This window comes from Cygnus olor, chromosome 4 (genome assembly GCF_009769625.2).
Source record: "Cygnus olor isolate bCygOlo1 chromosome 4, bCygOlo1.pri.v2, whole genome shotgun sequence".
NCBI classification, from domain to species: Eukaryota; Metazoa; Chordata; class Aves; order Anseriformes; family Anatidae; genus Cygnus; species Cygnus olor.
Genome location: NC_049172.1, coordinates 8,993,960 through 9,013,450, shown reverse-complemented (window position 1 = coordinate 9,013,450; position 19,491 = coordinate 8,993,960). Strand labels below are relative to the sequence as shown.

At 39.8% G+C, this 19,491-nt stretch overlaps 1 protein-coding gene and 1 long non-coding RNA gene across 8 annotated transcripts in view; one reads left to right on the top strand and one right to left on the bottom strand.

Annotated features, from left to right (window-relative positions):
- BMPR1B (bone morphogenetic protein receptor type 1B) overlaps window positions 1-19,491 on the top strand; it is a 257,437-nt gene that overhangs the window by 213,369 nt on the left and 24,577 nt on the right. For all 7 annotated transcript variants that reach the window (XM_040555617.1, XM_040555612.1, XM_040555614.1 and 4 more), the window contains one exon: window positions 11,154-11,313. In XM_040555617.1, coding sequence (XP_040411551.1) covers window positions 11,171-11,313 — 143 coding nt within the window. In that variant the 5' untranslated portion in view covers window positions 11,154-11,170. The remainder of the gene's footprint in view (window positions 1-11,153; window positions 11,314-19,491) is intronic.
- LOC121069432 lies at window positions 11,693-14,560 on the bottom strand. The gene is made up of 2 exons (XR_005819425.1): window positions 14,447-14,560; window positions 11,693-11,991 (listed from the first exon to the last, which is right to left on the bottom strand). It is a non-coding gene; the product is annotated as an uncharacterized LOC121069432 (long non-coding RNA).

The following is a 19,491-nucleotide window of genomic DNA, read 5'->3' as shown; positions in this document are numbered from 1 at the left end:
CTTGCTATGTGCCTCTTCTCTCTGCTCTTCTATGGCCATGGCGTGCCAGGGGCATTTTGTGTTTGAAGGTTGTGTTGCACCCTTCTGGGGAGTTGTCCTGAAGATCTGCTAACACTTAGGTGCTTTTTTGTCAGTTTAGGTTTAAGGAGAGAGGTGGTATATTTCCAGAAAAAATACTGCAGCTAAAACAAAAGATTTCCCATTCTCCTTTTAGTGAAGAAGAAGAGATTTTTAGAAGTCCTGATACTTGGCATTCAGCCTGACAATTTAAGAGGGAATATACTTTAATATTAATCTCTGCTTTTGAAATTAATTTAAAAGTATTTTTTTTTAGTGATAACGACCAAGTTTGATGCCAACTTTGCATTTTGAGCATAAATTATAGAGTCGGGACTGGTTTTAGCCTTAGCAATAGGCACCTTTCTGTCTAATTTTAAAGTTATGATGGCAGTGTATAACACGTGTATGTTGGTGCTTATTAAAATCAGCATCTATTCTATACATCTTAAACACTAATTAAAAGGAGAAATACCAAAATAACTAAAAGAAATGTATTTTTTCTCCCAGAGCTTGTTTTCATCGCTGTTCATATATAGCTGGGTGCTGAAAAAGACCAGTTTTACGTTCGTCCAGAATTGTTTCTTGCTCCAAACTCTGTAGAGAATGTTTAAGAAAAGGTAGTCACACAACTCTTAAAACTTCTGTTCAAGGAGCTGTGCACGTGGGATACAAGTTCTAGTGTTGTTCACAATAAACATTTCTTCCTTAGACACATATGAATATGATTATGTTAAAAAACAAGCCTACCAAACCCAGTGGGTCTGACAGCACATTCTCTGTCTTCCGGAGGTGGCGTGTGTGGCAGCCTGCTGGAGGGGACCAACTGATGCTTTGGTGGCAGTGCCATCCGGGGTGGATGGCACGTGCAGATGAACTCAGCAGATGCTCTGAAGTATGCAGACAGGGAAATGCTTTTAGGCTGCTCAAACACTTTGGGAAAACCATAGCACTTACGTCTGTGGTCAGAATTGATTATTGTTGTTTCACGCATGCAATTAATTTTGGTTTGCAATAGAGATACCTTCCACCCCCCTTTAAACGGGTTTATTTGTTTTCTGTCAAAGTGAATAACTCAATGGCATTTTATGTTGCTTTCAGCCGCGTTTGCAGAAGACAAGTTTTGTGCCTCAGTCCTCCTTCTCAAACACAAGGATCTTCTTCATTGCATACTATTTCTATCCATGCAGCTCAGACTCCCATTCAGTGTGTGTGGTTGGGCCAACAGTAGCAGCAGTCAGTTCAGTTCGCTCTCTGCTCTGGCAGCTGAACAGTGCAAGAATTTATCCTGTCACTTGTTCAATTACTTCAAACGCTGCCTGGCCTGGTGACTTGGCAGGGTGGCATTTGCCTTGGGGTAGAAAAAGTCTTGCAGATACTTGAGTGCTTCATTCAGCAAAATTGAGTTGGTGAGTGTGTCATAACCACACGTGATTTAGGGGTGTTGATGGCATCTACCCCTGAAAAATGATCAAAACATACTAGTGCTTGCTTCAGATACCAACTAATCTGTCCTCCTGGCAGATAGATGGGCACCTGATGGAAATTCATAGGGAGCAGATGATTTGGGAAGCACTTGTGATGAGCTAATCGATAAACCAAGTCGAAAGTTATATGGAGAAACGGCCCCAAAATCGAGCTATGATTCTTTAATGTTTTTATATAAAGGATTTGGATGCAGGACTTGAATGCATACTAAGTAAGTTTGTGGATGACATTGAACTGGAAGGAGCTGTTGACTCCCTTGAGGGTGGAGAGGCCTTGCAGAGAGATCTTGACAAATCAGAGGGCTGGGCAATCACCAACAATGTAAAATTTAATAAGAGCAAGTGCTGGATTCTGTACCTAGGATGGGGCAACCCAGGCTGTATGTACAGTTTTGGGGGTGAGAGGCTGGAGAGCAGCCCCACAAAAAGAGATCTGTGGATTCTGGTTTACGGCAAGTTGAACATGAGCCAGCAGCGTGCCCTGGCAGCCAGGAGGGCCACTCATACTCTGGGGTGCATTAAACATGGCATTGCTAGCTGGTCGAGGGAAGGGATTGTCCTGCTCCGCTCTGCGCTGGTGCAGCCTCACCTCAAGTACTGTGTGCAGTTCTGGGCACCACAGTACAAAAAGGACATAGAACTGTTAAGAGAGTGTCCAAAGGAGGGATACAAAGATGGTGAAGGGTCTAGAGAGGAAGGTGTATGAAGATCGGCTGAGGTCCGTTGGTTTGTTCAGCCCAGAGCAGAGCAGGCTGAGGGGAGGCCTCATGGCGGCCTGCAGCTCCCTCACGAGGGGGGGGGAGGGGCAGGCGCTGAGTTCTGCTCTCTGGGGACAGTGACAGGACCTGAGGGAACGGCATGGAGCTGGGACAGGGGAGGGTCAGGCTGGGTGTTAGGGAAAGGTTCTGCACCCAGAGGGTGGTTGGGCACTGGGACAAGCTCCCCTGGGCAGTGGTCACAGCACCAAGCCCACTGGAGTTCAAGAAGTTTTTGGACAGTGCGCTCAGACATGTGGTCTGATTTTTGGGTGGTCCTGTGTGGAGCCAGGAGTTGTACTCAATGATCCTTGTGGGTCCCTTCCAACTCAGGATATTCTGTGATTCTATAGAATCATTTAGGTTGGAAAAGACCTTCAAGACCACCAAGTCCAATCATCAGCCTAATCTACTGAATCCCATCACTAAAACATGTCCTTAAGAAATGCCATTAAAAATAGCACATGCTTATGCTATAAAATAGCTATATAACAGCTATTTCTTCTTCTTGTGAACTCTACAGAACTTGTTAAGAGAAGTGAGAGGGAACAATTACATAGCAGGATTGAAACAGGAGTTTGAGAACTAAGAAGAAGGTTGCTCTCTAGGCTGATCTGAAGGTATGTCACATCTACTGAAGAACAGCCAAAGCAAATCAGTCAGAAGGGCACTGGCTCCTGCAAGCATGGCAGGGGCACATGCTCATTACACTTTAATGTACAGGTGCAGTTTTTGGTGTTGGAGTGAGAAGAGCTAGCTGATATTTTTATCTTCCAGCCACTATATTTTTCTTGACTACAGGGCATAGCATTCTTGGGTTTCTTTTCCTTGGAAAAGGGAAGAGGAGTGGTGATGATTTATTAAACACATCTGAGAGCGCCACAGGGTGAAGGCTGTCTCTTGCTGCTTCTCTTAAATGCTTCTCATTCTCCTAATGCCTCAGTCAATCAGAATATCATCTGAAATAAGAAATAAAAATCTACAGCTTGTCCATTACAATCTTTGACGCCTTCTTAAAGATCAGATAGCAAAGCATAATTCAGTAGTAACAACATCAGATTGTATTGCTTCCTGTCTGAAACTCTTTTTCTCTTGCTAGTGTTCAGGGAGGTTTTCAAGATCGCTTGCAAAGGCGTTGACAAAATATCACGATGGTGGCATTCAGTGTTTGCTGCTGGGAACTGCAAGCACGTGTGGGGATTTGCAGTTTAAGAACAGAATTAACAAGCTTTGGTCTGTAATAGCAATTTTCTTGTCTCTCTTTCCATGAAAAGTTGCCGAAGGTAGTGTGGCACAGACCCTTAATACTGTCTGCAGTTTAACAGCCAGACTGATCATCTCACATCTTGTTATCTGAGCTTCCATTCCCTGTTTTGATCCAGTGATGCTCGTAGATAGGGTTTTGCAGCTGAGCTTTAGCTGGTGTAGTTCACGAGTTTTGATTACACTAGCTCGACAGTGTCCCAAGATGCTGTCAAGGAAGAAATGAAAAAGAAAGGTTTGTTACATAAAAGTGATGAGAGATAAAAATAACCCCCGTCTTTCAAAGAAATTGCTTCAGCAGTTTCACTGAAATAGTTAAATTTGTTTTCTGTGGTAAGGAATATTGCAAATTTGGCAAAGACATGAAACTATCATTTAATGTGCCTTTGTACACTGTAAGCTACTATTCAGTAACTTAATTTCCATTTGCAGTTATCTTGAAAAGTAGATGTAGGCATTCAGTGTGAACCAAATTGATAAATGAAACTATATAAAGTAATTCAACCATGGCAAACCTAAATTTCTGCGTGTTATCACACAAAGCTAGGCTAATGTGCATCAGAAATGTCTGATTATTTTGTAGTACCTTAATGACTAACACTTCAAGGAGAACAGAACAGGTGTGATTTAGCTGCACCATATCTGCTCCGATTTTTTCGACGGATGATGCTGAGTTATGACTCAATCTTTTTCAGAATGCAGCCAGGATAGATGGTCATTCTCAGATTGGACCCTGGATCTCAGTGTTTATGGAATATTTGTCTTAGTGGTCCAGTTTTATTACCTATTACCCTCATAAATGCATAAAACAGTAGCACTTTTCCATAAACATTTGCTAAATGTTTATTCATATTTAACGGGACAAGAACACACAGTTCAGGAAAGTGTAATGGTAGATCCAGCATATGCTACTTGTAGATTTGCTGTGCTCTCAAAAAGATTTAGAAAAAAAGGAAAGCTTTGATATCTTACTGAGGACATGAAATACTTTTTTCTTTAAACATTTGCAGAGATGAATGAAAAGGTAATTTATATTTAAAAAGCTTCTCTTTGGAATGGAACAATTATAAGTGGAACCAGATGATTATGAACAGTAGAATTAAGTGAAGGGTTTAATAGAGTTGTAGAAATTCTTTAATAGAGAAAAGTTACAGTGGGTATATATCTAGACTTCACTGTGTCTGGAAGGCAGGCTAAAACACTTTGCAGGGTCTTTCCTTTGGAATTTTGAAGTCTTTCTTTTGTGTTTTTTTCTATCTGTTGGTACAGTATCTCATGTTATGAGAAGACAGCCAATGGGTCCTCATTTTTTCCAAATGAGGAATGACAGATTAACTGTGGATAGCAGAAATGAGAGGAAACTGGGAAAAAGTAACACTCAAACTGTGATGTAACGGCAGACAGCAAATTATATGGGAGTTTTCCATGGGTTATGACACCAAATAAGCCTTTGCAATTTTAATTTACAAGTAATATGGCATTAATTTGAGTATTAATCTGAGGGGTCTTGTCTCAGTGGTTTTGTCACAGCTTGTTACATTCCATGCTGAACTTAACTAATAATATCAAGTATGATTAAGATGGTTTACATAGACTTTATGGGAGAAGGGTGCTTATCCTGTTCAAGCCAAATGCTAAAGCATTTTCTGAAAGAAAAAAACAAAACATTTTTTAAATTAGTAGCAGATACATATAGCTATATTGGTATTCAGTGAGAATTCCACTAATATGGACAGGTTATTTGTTTTTAATTTAAGAAAACTGCCTTGACAAATTGTTTAAATTATATCTGATTGTAACCCTTGCTTATTTGCATCATGAATGAAAGCAAAAACATCCCAAATTTTGAACTATAGAGATGAGAAAGTTGTACATGCTTTGGTGCATAGCAACTCCAGAGGTGTAAAGAAGCAAATCATACAAGATAAACCCAACATTGCTACATTTCTGTTAGTATGCCATTTTATTACAATGGGTATATGTATATCAGAATAAAGCTATTTTCAATCACCGTTTGATGCCAACCTCATTTGAAGCTCCCTAGTGCAATACAGTCATACACTGAAAAGGAGAGCATGTTGTTTTCATTTTTCTGGTATTTTTAATGCCAGATTTTGTTTACTGTGGTTTTGGATCAATTGTGCAGGTCTTGGCATCTGGCCTTTCCTTGTTTTGTGTGGTAGCCTTGAATATCCAGCAAAAGGAGACTGTCATGATCCTTTTTTCCTTCTTTGTTATTATAATTGTCACCAATAAAAAATGTTTTACTGTTACCTCTTGACCATTTTACACAGTAGATCAGGCTGAGTTAAGAGGTATAATTTATTTCAACTTCTTGAACTGTAGCATGTTTTCATTACTGACTATTTGCCAAAAAATATCCCATGGAAATTCTTTTATCTGATGACTGCAAAGTGCAGTGAGTTAGCAGTTAGTTATTTCCCTTTCTCTTAAAACAATCATGTCAATGGTGTAACACTGGCCTTGTGGAAAGTCATCAAGCTGCAGTTCATGATGTAGTATAGGAAAACCTAGCAGGGTGTTGTGTGATAGTTTCATACTTTAATACAAGTATGATTTGATGAAAAGCTCACTAGCTGTATAGGCCAGTGCAGGCTATAGATGAAGTAACCTTGTGGCTTAAAACCATTGGACAAATTCTATCAGGTTGACTGTTTTGCTACCTTCTGACCTAAAGTAGATTTAGAAGTTTTCTTTAATTCTTGTTCAGATGCTTTTGCGTATTTAATTTCCAGTCCAAAGGGCCTTTCCATAATACTCAAAGCTTCCTACATATACCTTCTCAGAAGCAGCAAACATATCTTACTGTCAGTGAATGCTGTAAGCTACTTTTTTTTTTATAAGCATGGGAAAATGTGAATGGATCATACTGTGTTAGTATGAGGCTTCAAATACTGTGTAGAAAGAATAATCATCACAGTACTTTTTTTTCATCATTTAGTTGTTTGTGGACCTTAATATTTATTTTAATAAGAAACAGGCCTGACTTTTACTCCTGGCAAACCCATGCAAAGGTTATAGAAGATCTGCTTTTATACTGTGATAGCTAGCTAGCACGTAAATCACATGGCTGCAGCACAGAAGTCAATCTGTTGAGGCAACTATTGCTAATTATTTATCCTCAGGGAACAGGGTGGCTTAAGATTTGGACTCCAGTAACAGAGTACAGAGCTTTTCGCCTCCTTCATTGCTGGACTTGTTGAATCAGGGTAGTGCCCAAAAGTCATTACCATCTGATGGCTCTGGGCCTGTGTGAAATGAGTTATTGGGCTTTATCCAGGTTCTAGTGGAGAAGTTCCTGTCCAAGTCACATAGCTATGGCTACAGCTGGCAAGGGTTGGAGTACTTATTGGCAGCCACAACAGAGAGCTTGAGGACTGAATGTATATTAGATGTGCTCTCTAGATGGGACTTTTATGCTCTTACATGGATCAATGCAGAGAAGCTTAAATAGATGGTTTTCTTTTTGTGTCTGTGGGTACCACCATCTTGCAGACAGCATCATTTAAAAAAGAAAATGTATCTCATGCTGAGGGTTACTTCACTGTGGCTGTGGAATGAGGTTATGTAATCAGTTTTCTATCATTAAAAAGAGAAATTGAATAACAGTGAAGGGGTTTAACACACAGGAAAGGGGAATTTAGTATTTAGATACTTAGTGCTCTAAGATTACCATGAAGTCTAGGAGGGATGGGAACCAAAAGTGAAGAATATTTCTAAGGCAGCTTATTTGTTGACATGGGGGTTAGTGGGGTTTTATACTAGACACATTAGTCATTCAAGGTAATGCTTCCATTTTACAGCACATTACAATGTTTTCCTCACTCTCTTCCTGCTGACTTCATGATCTTCCTAGTCTCACCTTTTGGTAAAGTTCACCTTCAGATATGATAGAGAATCTCAGGCAAAGCACAGAAGCTACAGATAGACACTAACATTTGGAAAAAACAAACAGGCATACCTCTTCTGGGCACACAATTCCCTTTCTCAGTGGACATTCATGACAGAGGGCATCACATCACAATTGAGTGGTTCCAGTCCTACAGAGGAAAAATCTCTCACAAGCAGTACTCCAAATAGACTTAAGAGCCCTGGTGGACACCTGCCTGTTCTTGTGGTGGAAGGTACTTTGTACATGCTCATGAACCTCAGCAGATAAGCTGAGAAAAATCAACTAAACTTGATGTTGTATAGGTCTGAAGGTACAGACTCTTAACTGTTTAATTCCCCAGTGTAGCCAGTGAGTTTCTCAGCAGCGTGCAAGAACCTTGTTTCTGCTACCTCTTTTTCTGCAGTTCTACATTGTCCTCCATTCAGTTGGGGTAGGAAGCTGGCTATAATAAGCAACAGAATAGGATATAGCAGAGAAGCAGCCAAGTTCAAATGGGATAGAATCCCTTGCATTTAGGGCACTTGGACATGGGTCCTTCAGAGAGCTTTTCAACACCAAAAGGGCTAGACAGAGCCAGGTCTGCATGAACTGGATGCGTTTGTTACAGCATGGCAGCAAAAGCAAGAGCAGTAGGCTGTTAGCCTTCCCAACTGTGCATTTCACACCTGAAATCAGGAAGAACTTGTTTCCAGACTCTGGAAAGCGCTTGTCATGATGGGATTCTTCCTACAAGTTACAGTTCTTGGAAGGGACTGCTGAAAATCTTTCTGCTCTGAAGTCAAGCAGACATAAGTTTCAGTGGGGGTCTCTTGAATTCTAACTGAGCAGGAGGAAATTTCCTAAGTGGTCCTGAGTCTCCTGTTGGGTGAGACATCTGAATTTCAGAGACAAAAGCCCATCTCTTTAGCTATGACTCAAGACTTTAAGGAAAGGAACAACAGGATAAAGCAAGAAGGATTTTTCTTTATAGAAGATGAAAAAGGGCCTGAGAGTATCCTACTCATACCTCTTTTAATTATATTTGATTTCATGCATTAGACACTGAACTGCAATGATTTTCCACTAGTTTTGACCTGGGCATGAGCAGGAAACAAAATCTTAGGCTACATCCCCTATTTCAATCTCCTGGAAGTGTAAGTATGAATACCAACCAGCCTAACTCATACTAAGTTTTCTCAAACCAAATTATATCTCTCAACAGCCACCTGTGGTTTTGACAGTACTTCAGATTTCAGATTATAGTTCAGCAGCTCCCACCTGCCTCATTTTACCCAGGGATACAAACAGGCCTGGAGATGTAAGCTGTTGTTTACAGCAAGTTCTGCAGAAGCTGTTCTTGATCCTATCCCTAAACTCTTATTTATTGAAGGAGGTAACAAACAACTAAATGCCCTCCTTATAACACATACAACTGTAGGTTAAACTTAACATTTTTTTTTTAATATTTCAAAGTGCTGAAGCCTTTTTTTTTTAATGCTAGGTGTAAAACGCTTTCATTTTTGCATTCTTCCTTTTTTGAATAAAGACCCTGCTGGAATTGTAGATATGTTGAAGAAGTGCTTACACAGGGCACAGGATTTCACTCAGTTGCCTCGTGAGCTAGAAGGTCATTGTGTTGCTTTATGAGCTTGAAATTTGCAAATTCTTGACAGGAATATTAATAATTGAATGTTCCCCACCTAGTAGTAAGAAAGTAAGTCTGATTGAAAGAACTTATTTAATCTCTAATCCTGTGACCCAGGGAGCAAACATCTCTTGATACTAATTTGCTGTATACAAGCTGCATTTTAAATTTTTATGTTGTGAGAAACAAACAGTGGATTTTCCCTTAAACACCTGCTGCATCTTAAGTTACAGCTATGAGCAAATAAATATGCAATGCATCTTGAGTGAACTAAACCACCAAGTTCTAATTTTGTCAAGATTTTAAAAGTATATTCAACAGCCACTTGTGTCATGAATGCAATTAATATCTTGATGCTGGGTACAAGAGTTAAAAGCCCATAGTTTGTGCATGCTTCATAATGAGTTTTCTGGTTTGACTTTCTGAAGAGGTGAACTAATCGAAACCTCAAATTGGTTTCAATGTGATGTACTGAACAAATCTAAAGACCAAGCCATATGAGTTTTGTATTTCACAGATGTTATAATCTGGTATGGTGAATGATTGTATTTCATGTGCATCACCCTAATACTAATATGCAAGGAGTGCATGGTCTTCAGAAAGCTAACATTTGTCTGAATACTGTGTCTTTAAGTATAAAGCCCCACTTTTCTCAGAGCTAATGAGCTTCAGCTTTTCCCCCAGTTTGCTAGGGACAGCTCACATGAAGAAAACTAGAGCATACCTGCCAGTTGTTGCCAGTGCCTCTCTTATGCAAGGCTTTCCTGCCAGAGCTGGCAGAAGACAGCAGGACATGAAGCTGGGAGATAACATGCATGCACACCCAGAAGCATAGGCTAGGCTTCCTTAGTCCTCCTAAGGGCATGGGCTGCTTGATCAGCCCTGCTCATTCTCCAGTCTCTGCTTCAGTGCCTTTCAGCTTGTTCTCAGTCGTTGCTTTCCAACTAAGCCCTGAAGTAGATGCTTGTTCCCATCACCTCTGCCTGTTTGTCTACCCCATCTCTCCCTAGGGAGTTGAAGAGGATAGAGTTTTCTGTCAGCTCCACAATATATCAGTCCCAGTGATGGAGATATGAGGAGGATTTTAATTAGAGCCAAGTGGTATTGTACAATAACGCCAATTGTTTCTGAAGACTTAACAGTAAATGAAGAATTTCAAGCCTGCTCTTCAACTACTCTGTTGGAGACAGTGTTCATAAGGGAGCCTTTAGGAAGAATTCTTACGGGGAAGCAAGAGGAAAGTGAGAAACTGCCAGTTGAAGCTTTTCATGCTGATCTCATTTTGTCGTTGAGGCTTAAAATATTCACAAGCACCAAAAGCTGATATTTGAGTAGAACTGGGGCAGGGGGAAGAACAAGTCACTTAAACAGCTCCTAGCCCCTCACCAGCATCTCTAGCTCTACTGCACCAGGTCCATGTTTCAGTACTCTGATATTTTCAGGAGTAATCACCTCCATGGATTTCAGCATTTTTCATTCTAGGACATATTCTTGCATTTGACTTGGTTTATAGATTTTTAAAGAATATAAATAAACTATTTTTCCTTGTCTTTCAAGTAGTGCTTGTACAACTCAGTGACAAAGTGCTGTTGAACTTGAAAGAACATCACTTTCTGTTAAGTCTTTGCTAAATTGCACGTCCATGTTCTGCTCTGCCTTGAGTACAGTAAATCCCGCTCTGTTTTAGTTTCAGTGAGTGTGGATGTGTGCCAAGTATAGAGACAAAGAAAGTGTAGAGGTGTAATCAAGGATCTGACCTATGTAGTGCAATAGGAGAAAAGCCACACTCCACAGTCTGAAAAGCACACCATCTCTCTGCAATGCTGCCAGCAGCAGAAATTGAATATCAGCACCTTTGATCTAAGGTCACTGAGGCCCAGTAAACCTCACACACCACAGCAACTATTTCAGAGTCATCTAGAGAAAACTGTTCTGTAGTGAATTCCTGGTTCAAATAGCTTTCTCAAATTTTGATGGGTAGGAATGCTTTAAACCATTCATTCCAAGTCTTGAAATCATGCCTTGAATTTTTTCTCTTCCCCCTTAATTTCTAGCCAGTTTTCTGGACAACATGCCCTTGAGAAGCTCCAGCAAGTTGAGCATGGAAAGCAGAAAAGAAGATGGTGAGAGCACAGTACCTGCCCCTCCACAAAAGAAGCTGTCTTGTCAGTGCCATCACCATTGTCCAGAGGACTCTGTCAACAGCACCTGCAGGTTTGTGAAATATATTTGGTTGTAAAACCTGGGAAAACTCATTTGTGGTAGTTCTGCAGTCCCAAGTTGGATGTTGTGGTTCTTGTTTGAAGAAATGAGTTGTTTATACCTGTCTAAAAGTTAGATTTTTTTTTAACCTAGATGCTAACTACACATCTATATTTTAATGTTAGGGTATTCACATCTTCCAAGTTTTGGATACTTGTATTAATTCTTTGCATATGAAAGGTAGGAGCTGGTCTTTAAGAGGTACATGCAGTTAGTGAGATGGAACTTAATGGAGATACATTGATGCATCTGTAAATGCTTATAAATTTATAATCACTCTTCATGAAGCACGATTTATTATAAGAAACCTGCTCTTGATAGGTTTTTTTTAATAACAGCTGAAGTGTCTCTTGTAGGCCCTCAAGCCTTTGGCTTTTCTTGCTTCCAACACAGAATAAAGGTCCTCTCTTCTGAGGTGAAATGTTAAGTATCTTCTTATAATAGCTGTATACTCTTCTATTTGGTTTTATGCAGCAGTGTTTGGTTAGAGTAATACAAACTTTCATTTGGGTTGGAGTCTGCTTCCCCAGGGGTCAGAAGTCAGACTTTCCTGCCTCCCTGGGAGAGGCATGTCCAGCTGTGCAGTCCTGTCACTCTTGAAGGGTCAGCTCCGTATTATACTGACACTGCCTGCACCAGGAGAGGAAACCAAGAATATCTGCAGCTGGAGCATGCTGCTCTTTCCCACCCCCAAATAGGGTGTTCCTGCAGCACATGCACTATTGCTGCTGAATGAGGGTAGTTGTCTACATGCATCTCATGCCAAATTAGGTGTTACTATTTGCCTTTGAAGCAAGGTAGGGATGAGTACTTGATCTGTTTCAACTTTTTAATCTGTTTACTAAAAACAAGTAAAATATGAGATATTCACCATCTGCTATAGTCTAGTAGAGCTGAGGGTCTGCAAGAAGCATCAGAGCAGGCCACAGGACAAGCCAATTGGGTATGCAGTTATATCTGAGGTGAGACAGTCTAACAGTGTCAGTATTGGCTAGCTCTTCACAGCAGCATGTTGAGATAGGTGGAGAAATGCCTGAGGTTGCTGAAGACCAGATTGCTGTTGGGTTTTTGAGTGTTTTGTAGCCTGACTTAGTTCTGCTCAGCCTCCATTTTCACACTGAAGTATATCAAAGTTCTTGTTGATAGCCATAAATACTACTTCCCTCTTTCTACCCTCTTCCTTCAAACCCATGCTCAATCTAAACATTGGACCTAACTGCTCTCACATGGCAGTCCATTTAAAGAGTTGTAAAAACTGAGATACCAATTTGCAGATCCCCTGCAGTGTGAATCAGCTGTTTGCTGTTCCTGCCCAGCCAGAGCCACTGCTGTCACACATGCTATCTTACATGTAGTAAACAGCGAAGATGCAGATGACTTAACTCCATGAATTGGAAAGCACAAGAGGATCCATGCTAGGGAACCCATTGAACACGGTTTATACTTCAGCTGGGTAGGCCTGAGGTTGCACATTGTTTCACAGACAGCACTTACATTATTATTATTTTTTTTTTTAATGTCAGCCAAAAGACATTTCATCCAGACCTACTCCTTTATCCTATCCTGTGCTGTCACCTGAATGCTGCCCACCTTGCCCAACAAGCTATGGTGTAATTGGTGAAGAGTTTAGAGAAATACAAGCCTAAAATTTTTAATTAATTGAAATTAAATACTTTCATGGTTTACCAGCAATACTCCTTTTTGGAATAGTAAAAATTGCTGTAGCTCCCCATACCTTGGGGTGAGGGCTATAGCAGGGTTAAAGGAAAATAGGCGCAGCATCCCTTGTTTTTCTTACATCTCCTTAACCTCTAGTCTAATATTTTACTTCTTCAATTCCCTATTATTTAGATGGAATTAAGGGTGAAAAATGTAAAGGGAACTTGTATTGAGGAGGGAGTTTTACATCTAACATTAGGAAAGTAATTTTTAGGTATCTGGTTAGCTGCCTGGGTTGAGACCAGCTTTCAAAAGATTTGACCAAGTCTGCTCAGATAAGCGGGGATTATTAGTTTCCCCTGTGTTGGGGATCATTATGCTAGTCAGTCTGTAACTTTCCTGTTAGCCTGAATGACTATTGGCACAGTTTGAAAGCACTCAGGAATTCTCATTTAACATCACTATAAAGGCAACTTCACCATATTGAAGTTCAAGTAGTATTGATTGTGCTGTTTGTCTGAAGAATAAGTGAACTGTTCAGATTAAAAGTTATTGCATTAATTATCTTCCTCCCTCAGATGTAGTCACTAAAAGCTTTCTACATTTTACAAAGAATCGAATCCTCTCAGCATCTCTGTCAATCTGTTAAGACTTGAGCTGCACTTGGGTCTACAGGTCTCTCAGCTGTCTGAGCTCAGAGAAACATCACACTGTCCTCGCTGAAACTCCCACTAAAGCAGGGAAGCTTTGTGTGCCCAGGAGCAAGGGGGAGCTCCTAGAGTTCAATGGGAAGGCGTTTCCAGGTGTGCTTTAATTAAACTTCTCAGAATAAGAGGTATCCCTATCACAGTCACTGTTAGACAATTTCTTATTAGAAGTAGTCTGCCATCCCATCTGAAGGTTTTAGTCTGCTACCACAAGTATTTATCTATCAGGTTATAGAAGCTGACTGTAGCAGCAGTGTCTTGAGAGTTTATATAAAAATGAGGCCATCTGGTGGCCATTTGAAATCCTTTCTATAACTGTGTTTTTAGAAGTCTAAGTCAATATTCTTGAGCCACAAGTGTATCAGATCCTTGAACAGCCTGCTGTGTTCCTGCACAGAATTCTGCTCTCTTTGTACTTCTACAGCTTAAGTGCAATAATACTTTAGGGAGCTATCAATAACACCACAGCTTCAAATTCATATTGTTTTCTATACAAACAGCAAATCAGTATCTTGTTTGAAGAATATGCTTTAAGGTGAGATAGTCCACAAGCACACCAAGTTCTAGAAGACCCATTACAAGGATAGTTCATCAAGAAGAGGGCTGGTGGCAGGAAACAGTAAGGGGGCTGCTCTGCCTGGCAGACTAAGCCATGAGCATGAGGGTGATGCTAGGACTAGCCATGCCCTCACCCACCATTACCCTTCCCCCCAGGGTACCTGAACACAGCAGATGGCTTGGGGTCCCTTGATGGCCATAGCAAGTGGTCAGCCAGCTCCAGGCAGGAACAGCAGTAGATAAGGTTAGAGATGGGCATTCTTGTACTATATAGCTTGGACCTGAGCTTAAATAGAGCTCCTGGGCAAGGGCATGGGGAGGGGGTGGGAGGAGTCCCAAGTGGGGCCACTTAGGGTAATTAAAGCTTATTAGTGCACTCAGGGCCCTGATTATTAAAATTTTTGTAGAGTTCACAGTCCTCTGTTTGAAGGGTATGTTAACCTGCTGCAGTGTGTTGGAACTTTATTCTTCTTTGAGAACATCTGTACAATTCATAAAAGGCTTTCAATAAAGAAGCTCAAAGCTGCTTTGAAGACAACCAGGGCCTCGTTTTACTGTTCCATTTCAAGTTTTGCATGTACAAAATGAGCGCATGGGCAGTTGTGTCTAATCATAATTAATTGCATATTTTTAAAAGTAGTGTTAGATTTAATTGGTTATGACTGTAATGGGATTGCAATAAAGACAGAGGCTGATTAGGTACCTAGTTGTATTCTTTTTCCATTCACAAATAAATGCTGACAGTTTTAAAAATCAGGCCGATAGAGTTTAATTTCTTATGGTTTCTGCCCAACTGTGTCTTGAGGTAGCTTTGGTTATCTAATGCAATAAAATAATTAAGATGCTTTTCCAGCATTACCAGAGATGATAATTCACCTGACTGATTTTATTTTCATTCTCATTTTCTCCAGATGATGGGATTGAATTTTCATTGCAATTTGGTGTGTAGAGGTATGAAGATTTCAATAGTGGGCCAAAGCACTGAGTTCAAGCCCTCTTTCTTTTAATCGGCTTTAACTTTTAGGGTAAAGTTGTACACTTTCTAATAAAGGAACCATGATGAGATGATGCCTTTCAATTTTATTCCATTTAACTTTATTTTTTAATGTAAGCCTTTATATAGGGCTGCATAGGAGGCAGTTAAGCCCACTTTGATGGTTAAAAATAAAAAACAAAAGTCAACGAATTCTTGCAAGCTCCACACTTCCCTCTGCCAGGGCCATATGTCTTATAAGTGACTCAGCAGGTGACTTCTCCCCAAGTGCTTAAACTTAAAGGCCAAATCCCCATCCCACGCTTTCCAGCCATGCTGCAGAAATTACTTGTTTTTAGTTTTGCTCAGGGGTTGCCCATACAGGTTTTTAATATATACCTTATGCTAAATAGTAATACAAGTCCAGTCTCCCTGTACTGAGACCTGTTGTATTATTCTCCAATATATTTTTTTTTTTTTTTACCATGTGGGACTACTTTGGTGTTATTCTGCTGGAATACCTAAGACTTCCCTTGAATATCACATTTACTTGAACCAAGAAAACATTCCAAAATAGCATATATCCATGTTAAGGCTGCCCTAGCATTAAAAAAGAAGCTAAGTCATACAAATTCAACCACAGTGTAGACAAAAAGAATTGGGCTGTGTTTAAATGTTGGGAGGCAAAAGAAACAAATAAAAAGAAAAGGGAAAAGTAATAGAGGAAAATGAGTAGCTTTATTTTGAATGTTTCCTTCTTAATAGTTGTCACATCTACTGAAATGGATTTTGCACATAAGCCAAAGGTGCTGGTGAACTTGCAGAGGTACCCATGCTTGGTGCTACTGACACACCCCAAGTTATGCTACCAGTTCTGTAGACCTGTCAAGTCTCATATACTCATCACAAAGCCTGGAAAGCTTCCTGGGCTGTCAACCTCTTAGTAGGTTGGCATTGTGGCTTGTTTTCTGCATTGTGACCCTGCATGTCAAGGAAAACAGCTTGATCTGAATTGTGATTTAGTAGAGCAATGCAAGACACATCCACTGGGCTGGGCTGGGCCTCAGTCCTGGGAGAATAGTATGGGCAGGTAGTTTAGAGATATACTGACTGATAGACCTACATGAGATATAGTATATATGAAAAGATGCTCTGTTAGGATGTGTTGGGTACACTCTGTTCTCTGTCTGTAGCATCATAGGGTCATCACTGAACACCATTACAATGAACTTTATTGTAGTGGCTTCAGTGTGATGCCAAAAGGTGCCATGCATGGCAGAGCGTGGTAGGACAGGCATCACCATCTTGAAGACTACTGGGGCCAGAAACTTCGTCCTGCTCTAAGCCAGCTTCTTTGCTTTGTTACATCTGCATGTCTCTCCTTGCCTTCAGAGTAGCTGTGCAAACACGTGAAGGTGCATCTGGCTCGACAACTGTGCAATGCTCTTCTCACTTGGTTTCATGTTACTTCCCTGATGCACAGCCACTAGCTGTATTATTTTTTTCCTGGCAAATTAGCCTGTATTGAACACATTTACAAGGGCTCTTTGTTTTCTGGACAGCATCCAGAGACAATGTTTTGATAAATTTGGCTTTCATTGTCTTCCTTAAGTGAAGGATGTGACAAAACATGTGAATTCGATGCAGATTAGGAGTCAGACAGTTTTTGAATTAGGTTATTTCAGCCAACCTTTACAGAAGTATACGAACTTCCCAGTTTCTGGAGATAAAATAATTTAACATTTTTAAATCATCTTTTAAAAACAATGCAGAAATTTGTCCTGTTGTTTTGGATAGAAATGAAAAGACAGTGTAATTCTTTTGATATCAAAACCAGGAATATAAAGAGGAAGGGTGGACAAAAATAACAACACCCATATGGACTCAATTGCAAATAAAATTAAAGATAAGGAATCTTTTCATCAGATTATTTAACCCATCTGCTTGCTATAGGCACTGAATGAAGGAATGATGTTGCTTTTCCAAGCTATATATTGCCATACCTGGCTGTGTCACACATATAGAGAGCAGGACAGGAAATCGTCAGCAGTCAAGTTTTGGTAGCTAAGGTATTGCATCTTCTGTGAGAAATGGCTGTTGGCCAGTAGGGACATCTGCATGAGCAGCTGCAGAGCTGTTGGCCTCTGTTCCTGTCTTCTAACATTTAGTAAAGGTCTAAGTTAAGATCGCTTCTTTCATTTGGGTAATCTGTAATTGTAGCAGCACCTTCTACATCAGTGTCTGCCAGTGTTTCTGTTATAAGCTCCCTCTATTTTCCTGGCATGTGTCTTGGCTGTAAAAATTCACTCTTGGCTGTAAAAATTGGCTCTTGGCAAATATGTGACATACCAAATCTGTGCTTATTAGTGATCACATCCAACATGTATTTAATCGCTCTCCTGCATCATACCCCAATAAGATAATGCTGTAGTGGAGGAGGATAGCAGATGTGTACCTGGATGTATTCAATAACCTCAGGCTGAATTCCTTCTTTACTCAGCAATCACAGATACTCAGTCAAATTTCACAAAATTCAAATTACACAGTTTAAGAAAATAATAATTCTGCATGGGGAAAAAAAAAGCTAGGAAGTAGAGAATAGATTTTTATTATTGCTTTGTACATGTCAGCCATGCACCTATGTTTCTGTTTGTGCTGTCACCAAAATAAACATAAAATTAGAGATGATACAGACTTAGAATTAATTCTAACTTGTTAGAATAGTAAACCCACTTTCATTTCTACCACGGGCAAGTATGATGTAAGGCAGTCAGTAAAACAGCAGGGATGCTCTGTGCACTTTCCATGCAGTGTGTAGCTCATTTGACAGCCTATGAAGCAGAAGAGCTTGGGGTGGGAAGGCAGGTAAGAGAGACTTCTTTCTTTTCAGAAAAGTCACCTCTACCTCTTGCTCAAATGAGAAATCTTCAATAAAATAAAGAATTCTCATGTTGCATGAACACTTTTTATTTTTTTTTCTTAGAGGTAGAAACAACTTGTACCAATATTTATTCTGCTCAGCATTGCTATTTTAATTGTTTCATGCTGTCTGTCGTTACTCTATTGTTGTCTGCAAAGAATGTGGTTTACCCTTATTGTTGGAGCTGTATAACTTTTCCATTTTGCTCTATCCAGTCTAATTCTGTTTGTCTTTTTGAATCTGGAATAAAATTGTCAGAGGGACTAAAGTGCTTGAGGATCCTAATTCCAATTTTCTGAAATGAGCCAAGTATCAGAGTCCCCTGGCAAGGAAGAAAAAGTGAAATAAAACTGCTGACTTTCCCACTTCTTTTTTCAAACAATTTGACTTTTTCTTCCACCGCTTTCTTTTGGTGAACTGAACATTTTATTTATTTATTTATTTATTTTGCTGTGGACTGCTAGCTGTGGAGTTCATTTTTGTGTTTCACTTGATTGCAATTTATTGTTTTGTTGCTCTGTCCCCTGGGTTAAACTTACTCATTACTTATCAAAGGCACCATGCAAACAAATAAAATCTAATCTAATCTAATCTAATATTCTACTCTAATGGATTCCTTACAGTCTCTTTTCTTGGCAATCCTATCATTCCTATCTGAAGCTTCAGCAATGAAATCAAGGTGGCTGTTGCCCAGAAGGGCTGCTGTCTCCTTTGCCTTGCTCATATGCACAGTGTCAGAGAAAGGTAGAAGTCCTCACTTGCTTCTCTGAGAAAGCAATTTGTAACGTACAGCTGGTTACTTTTCAAATCCAGAAGTCAATAACCAGTGATAAATTATGATTTGAAGTAATAAGCTTACTGTGGCTAGACCCTGCACCACTAATATAAAAATACGCCACAGCAAACGTTTGACATGATCCTTTCCAGCATATGTCTATCTGTAGCTAATACTTACAAATTGTGTTTATCTATCCAAAGTATAACAGCTCCTCTTAATTCCTACATCTTCACTGCCTTTTCTGTTGCTGCTCTGTAAGACTGCCCTTTCCTTCTTGCAAGGAGCAAATAAGCTGAAATTTTGCTGTGCTTAAATTTTCTAATCCTTTTTTCTTTTTATTTCCTTTTTTAAACTGAGTTTGTTTCTTCTCCTCGGAAAAATACTCATTGAGCATAATAGCCGGTCTTCTTTTCCTGGGAAAATAAGGGAGTAATTTATTTTTATGTGACTTAAATGCCTTGGATTAAAGAGTTCTTTTTTTATTATTATTATTATTTTTGGATCCTCTTCCTGCAAATCAGTCAATTTGTGTTTC